The 6,067-nt window shown below is 48.8% G+C and overlaps 1 protein-coding gene across 2 annotated transcripts; it reads left to right on the top strand.

Moving 5' to 3' along the window:
- Window positions 1-2,031: 2,031 nt before the first annotated feature.
- MRNIP (MRN complex interacting protein) lies at window positions 2,032-6,059 on the top strand. 2 transcript variants are annotated; one of them, XM_051630952.1, is made up of 7 exons: window positions 2,032-2,095; window positions 2,167-2,226; window positions 2,458-2,555; window positions 3,719-3,788; window positions 4,358-4,494; window positions 4,778-4,862; window positions 5,376-6,059. In XM_051630952.1, the coding sequence occupies exons 1-7, from the start codon at window positions 2,036-2,038 to the stop codon at window positions 5,922-5,924; spliced, it is 1,059 nt and encodes a 352-aa protein (XP_051486912.1). In that variant the 5' UTR covers window positions 2,032-2,035; the 3' UTR covers window positions 5,925-6,059. The 2 variants fall into 2 exon arrangements, with proteins under 2 accessions (XP_051486912.1, XP_051486913.1); XM_051630953.1 differs by having other exon boundaries at window positions 2,035-2,086.
- The last annotated feature ends 8 nt before the right edge of the window (window positions 6,060-6,067 follow it).

Here is a 6,067-nt window from a genome sequence, read left to right as displayed (position 1 = left end):
CTGCTCCTTGCCCTTGTTTGCTGTAGGTTCCTGGGTGACTTGCACAGCAGATGCAGCCTGGCTTGAAAACCATGTGCACCTCTGGCTGCCAACCTGAGAGCTAATGCAGTGTAGTCAAGTGCTATAGGACCCTGATCTATAAATAGTCTTGTAAGTTCTTCAGTGCTGTTCTGTGACTCAGCAGCTGTCATGCAGATGTGCCCCACTGCTCCCAGCATCCCAAGGTCTAATCACGGATCTGCAGGTTTCTTCCAGATGAGATTTTGCATTTTCATAGTGTGTGTGATCACTTTCTTTCTCCTTCAACATTCAGGAGTTTTCAGACCAACCTGGTTTTCTAGCATTTGCTTTTCTAATTCTTTGAAAGCCACTGGTTTTAGTTTGGGAAGCTACAAGCTCCTTGACTTCAGTGCAGAGGTGATAGTGAATCAGTCTAGGGGCTGGTGACAGTTAAAATGTGTATGTTCTTAAATTAGAAGTCAGTGAATCAGCATCACGGGGCAGTGACACACTGGTCTGCTGAACTTTCCCTGTCAGTACAGAAAAGTTTCTGTAATTGTGACTTACTGATTTTCCATTTTTACCAGCCTAGTGATGGGTCCAGTTGTTAGGAGGACCCCTGAGAATACTCTGACCCGTCAGCCCTGGCAAAGACTTGAGGCAGGACCATGTGCAGGAGGAGTGTTGTGCCACCTGCAGCTGCTCAGTGTGTCCTTTCTGACCATCTCCTGTACAAAGAGTCTAGCAGTGGATGTACCCTTAGAAACTGCTGCACATCAAAGGGCGTTTATACCTAAAGAGGAAGAATTTGAGGCAGTGTGTCCCTCTTCCATCAGCCCATTGTGGGACACCTCAATGGACCTCTTTCCAATGAGAGAGACCAACGGGGAGACTGAGCAACTGCTCTTTTAAGTCAATTCAGAGCAGGAGAAACTAAGAGTTATCCTTCTGGTGGTAGAGGAAGGAGAGTTCCTGCTGTTCCTGCAGATAAATTCATCTCAGCACGTTGGCACCTGCCTTGAGGGCTGGAGCAAGAGACGTGGCTGCTGGGCCAGAGCAGACCCTGCACTGGAGGGCTGGGGGCAGCTTTTGACTGGCACTGGGGGTGTGAAGGATGGGAAGGACACACGTGGGTTGGATGTTCCCATTTAACACTACTTGGTGTGCTGCTCAGTGTTAATTCCTCCCTTTGACATTCTCTGTATCTGTTCCTAGCTGGTCCATGTTTCTGATTTCTCTGCCTCCTCTGGCCTGTGTCACTGGAGAGCAGCCATTAGTAAATATTGCTTTTACTAATTATTCAGTAATTTATTGTAATTTTTTTAAAGTACAAATAATACATGTGATTTTACAGTCTGTCTGTCTTACCTGTCACGTACTCAATAAAGGAGCCAGAATCCTACAGGCTGTCCTGACTGCCTTTTATTTCTCTGAGCTCATGGAATATTGTTTGTTCTTTGATTCTGGTGATTATCTAAAAAAGCAGACATAGCGTGACTGGAGTCTGCCTGACTTTTTATTTCCTTCTTTCTTTTCTTTTCCTACCTTTTTTCTTCTTTTTTCCCTCTTCCTCCTTTTCTCTTTTTTTCCCCTTTCATTACTGTTCTGTGTATTTACTTTACACAGCCTGACGCAGCTTCAGGCAGGTGCAGACGCGGCTGTTGGTTCTGCAGCTGCAACCACGCAGTGTTTTCCCCCTGAAGGCGGGTTATTGTTGGATACGAAGGACCACCCGAGCCCCCTCTCCCGTTCCCGTCCCATCCGTTCCCGGCGCTGCCTTCAGGCCGGGCCCTTGACTCTTTCGAGAGAGCCCCAGAGGCTGCTCGTGACCCAGCCTGGTGCCCTGGCTGCCGTGATTTGCCCCTGTGGGTGGGTAACGATCCGTTACCGGGAGGAGGGGGCGAGGCAGGCCGGGCCGGGGGCTCCCGGCGGACTCGGGCGGGGGTCTCGGCGGACCGCGGGGCAGAGCGGCGGGCTCGGTGGTAGCGGCGCGGTCACGTGGCCGGAAGGCGCGCGTTGCCATGGCGAGGGCGGGATGGCGGCGCCGTGCTGGGCGCTGCGCTGCTGCTCCTGCCGCCTCTTCCAGGTGCAGCAGGTGGGTGCGGGGCCGCCCCGCGCCGGGGAGCGGGCTGCGGGCCCGGGCTCACCCCTTCTGTGCCCTCCTAGGCCAAGCGGAGCCGGAAGTGGAGCTGCAGCGTCTGTGGCCAGCGGCAGGCGGTGCAGAAGGTGAGGGCCGGGCTGGGTTGGGCCGAGGGGGAGGCCGCCCAGCGCGGTGGTGGAGAGCCCTGCAGGGTAGCAGTGGGGAGGCAGTGTGGCAGTTAGCCCTGCTCAGGATATCCCGCTCTCAGCCCTAGGTGCAGTTAGCACCTCAGTGTTACCCGGGGTGCAGCCCCACCTTGTGCTGTTTCTTTCTGGCTGCTCCCTAAGCCGTGTTTTTATTGATTTTTTTTTTTGCAGGTTTACGGCCAAGGGTCTGGCCTGGAATGTAGGCACCACGTTCAGAAGTTAAACTTACTGCAGGGTGTGGCAGAGGAAGCAATTGGTTGGAGATCTCGGTAGGGTGTTTATCTGTTACTTCTTTTGATGACCTACAGTTGATGTGCGTCTTTACACGTTAAGTGCCTGTGACCTAAACTGAGCTCACAGGAGGGTTTTCTGTCCTGTTGTAAAGCCATGGCAGGTGGCAGGTTTGTTGTCCCCTTCTGGGAACAAGCTGTTTGTTTGGTTTAGTGTCCTGGAAGGTTTCTTTTGTCAAGGAGGGTTTTTTTCAGATAAGCATAGTTGATCAACACTGTGTGTTGCCCAGGCTTTGACCTATTAAAAATACATGCAATAGGGTTTGATTTTGTTGTTTTGGGGTTTTTTTTTATGGGCTGTCTGCAGAGGTGTCCATCTTACAGACTGACAAGCAGCACAGAGGTGTATCCTCAGAGTGGAGACATCCTCCACCCTGAGCTGTTGCTACCATTGGCACTCGGGTTTCACACTGTCAATCTATTGAGTAATTGCTGCTGCTATTGATTAAAAGTCTTGATTGGTGCATTTGAGTGTAAATTCTGCTCAGCTGGAAAATCTTAGTATGCTTTCCTGTTTATTTCGTTCCCAAATCTGTCCACAAATCGCCCCTTCTTGAGCTGCTCTGGAACTGGTCCAGCTTCCTTTTTACTCAAGGTTATTTTCAGAAATCAGTCAAAGCTGGTTAGATAACTCAGTTGTGTGTGTGCAGTGCTTCAGGGTTAAGTGCTGGGAAGAAAACTCACTGTTTGTTTAATTTATGAAAAAGGGTTGCTATTTTGAATCCAAGAGCATTATGAAATTCAAAACATTGTGAAATGACTTCCCTTTTTCCTTGGTTGCTTGGGATATAATTAGTAGGTTTCAGCTGTTGTCCCAAAAAACATGCAGTTATATGCCTAGTTATGATCAATTAGAATTTATCATTTGGTTATTAGGAGCTTTAGATCAAACTTGCTACTCTGTTTGTATAGAAAGAAGGACTACCTCTAACTAGATTATTCCAAGTATTTAGGCAATATATCCTGCAAAATCCTTCATTTAGTATCTACTTTTCTATAGATCCCTCTTTTTCTGATGTGCTGCCTACCCACTGTTCCTGTCCCTGCTTTCTCTCCAGTCCCTGGTGCTATGACTAAGTGATTTGAAAACTGCAAATCACAAAAGTGTGTTCTAGAAACTCAAGTTTAACCATCTCTTTTAGGTGTGTAGAAGAATCAATAAATGAGATTAAAAATACAACAGCACAACATGAAGACAGTTCAGTCCAGCAGGTAAGATACCTACAAAGCTGAGGTAAATACCAGCCCACGCTGACCCCTGGGTGAACCAAAGTGACATCAGTGATCACTGCATGTGGGCTCAGACAGCTGAAAGGGAATGTCTCACCAGGGAGGCTCCAGCAGGGAATGAGGTGTGCATGGAATCTCTCTGCCCCTCCAGGACACTGAACCTGGGAACATGATACTTCTTTCCACTTGTGCCCTGTGAAGGGACATGAGGCAATGGATTCAAACTAGAGCACAGGAAATTCCACCTCAACATGAGGAAGAACTTCTTTACTGTGAGGTGACAGAGCCCTGGGACAGGCTGCCCAGAGGGGTTGTGGAGTCTCCTTCTCTGGAGAAGACCTGTCTGGATGCCTTTCTGACTGATCTGCCCTAGTTTTTAGTCCTGCTCTGGCAGGAGGAATGGACTCAATGATCTTCAGAGGTCCCTTCCAACCCCTGACATTCTGTGATTCTGTGATATAGGAATGTGGCCTAAACTGCCTTGTGGTGTGAGGCATTCAGCACAGAGATGATAACACCAGAAATGAGAACCATGTGTTTTGCTGCTGTAGGAGGGAAGGCCAGGAGTCAGTCGCTGGAGTAAATACCTGGACAAGGACAGTGAAGATCAGGAAGATGGGGAGGAGAAGGCAGGTACAGAAAGGCAACAGTTCTGTTCCCAAGGGAAGAATACTGTGGAAGAACAAAGGTACAGAACAAACTCTTTTTGTAATTCCTGCCCTTGAGTGGTGAGGTGTGGTTTGGAGATGTGGGAGGGAGCTCCTTTCTGATAACAGAAAGGAGCTCTGTTAGCTAGTCTGATAGCTAACAAAGTACAGGTTGCAATGTGTGACCTGGGCTAGGCAGGGCTTGGGGGTAAAATGTCTCTTATTGCTAGACCCAGGCTTTTTATGAACATTTCTGCTCTTTTGTGAAAAAAAACCTCACAGTGGAGCTGATCTGTGCTCTTCATGACTGGTTTTCTTGACCAGGAAACACCAGATGTTTCTCTCCAGTGATATTCAAGAGCATGCAGAGGAAAACCAAGTTTTTCAGCTTGGCTACCAAGCCAAAAAGGTAAAAACTTCTGAAGTATTTTAGTTGTAGAAGATGCTTTCTGCCAGTAAAACAAAGCAGTGTTCTCTTGACCTCTTCTGTGTCATCATGATTTTGAATTTTTGTGAGTCTTCCTCTGCTCTTCTATTATAATGACTGCTGAGGAGAAGGAAATTGTGTCAGGACTTTCTGAAAAGTTTCACTCAAGCAAAACCATCACCACGTGTCAGTGAGAGGTTGGTGGGGGTTCCCCCATCAGCAAGGCACTCTGCTGCTGTGCCTTGCTGAGCAGAGACAGCTCTGCGGGTGGCAGTTGTTGAGGTCCCTGCCATCACCTGCCCTGCCACTGAAGTTGGCCTGAGGCTTCCTAGCCCAGGGCTCATGAGCCCACCTAGCACACCTGCCTCAGCTCTGCCCTAGGGGGCTGGTGAGAATTTGGGTGCATTTGAAGGACCCAGGTGCTTTTTCCTTTGCCTGCTCCAGTGCAGCTTGGCTTTGTGTGCTGGGTTTATAAACAAGCTCTCTTTCTTACAGCGCAGGAAATGTTTGGTAGCAGCAACTAATCAAGATGGAGAAGGTGCTGTTTCTGCAGACAGTGTGGTTCCTGCTGCCTGTGAGTCTGTAGTGCCTGAGGAGAATGCACAGACCCCAACCACTTGTACCAAACCTTCCAAGTGGGAAAAATTCCTTGCGAGTTCTGACTACAGCAAAAATGGTGCCAGGGTCATCTCATCACCACAGGAGGGCAGTGGAAGGTTGGGGCTACACAGCACCACTGCAGCAGGTGCTGGTATGGCCAGATGTTCAGCACAGGCTGGAAGAACTCTACCTCAAGGTACAGGTTTTGAGTTCAAGAAGTGTGTTGCTAGCACTGAGCAGCCTGCTTCCAAACTGCCCAGCTCAGCTGAGGAGGTGTTGTGCAAAGACCCTCAAAGCCAGTGGGTAAGGGCAAGATCTGGTGTCTGTTCTGACAGCATGAGGAGATCAAGCACCCTTGTTATCAGTAACACTGGCCCAGAGCCAAGCAGTGTTTCTTGTGAACACCTCTTCTGCACAGGTGATGAGTTTGATGATGATCTCTGAGTTCAGGCATCTTTGGCCTTGATTTCTTGTTTGTCCCTATTTTGAATGTTAAGTGCTGAGGCAAGAGTTTGACCTTAAGCTGTCTTTACTCTGAGCCTTACAGAACTCCAGTATTAAAGCTGTTTCCTTGCTCTATGGCTGTG

This window comes from Apus apus, chromosome 13 (genome assembly GCF_020740795.1).
Source record: "Apus apus isolate bApuApu2 chromosome 13, bApuApu2.pri.cur, whole genome shotgun sequence".
In the NCBI taxonomy this organism is placed as follows: Eukaryota; Metazoa; Chordata; class Aves; order Apodiformes; family Apodidae; genus Apus; species Apus apus.
Note: the sequence above shows the minus strand (reverse complement) of the source record. Positions and strands in the feature narration are given on the sequence as shown.

Excerpts from the sequence above, each read along its gene's own strand:
- MRNIP (XM_051630952.1), top strand. The coding sequence starts at position 2,036 with ATGGCGGCGCCGTGCTGGGCGCTGCGCTGCTGCTCCTGCCGCCTCTTC. Across the intron at positions 2,096-2,166 it reads GCCTCTTCCAGGTGCAGCAG|GCCAAGCGGAGCCGGAAGTG; the intron begins GTGGGTGCGGGG and ends GTGCCCTCCTAG. Across the intron at positions 4,495-4,777 it reads AATACTGTGGAAGAACAAAG|GAAACACCAGATGTTTCTCT; the intron begins GTACAGAACAAA and ends TTTCTTGACCAG.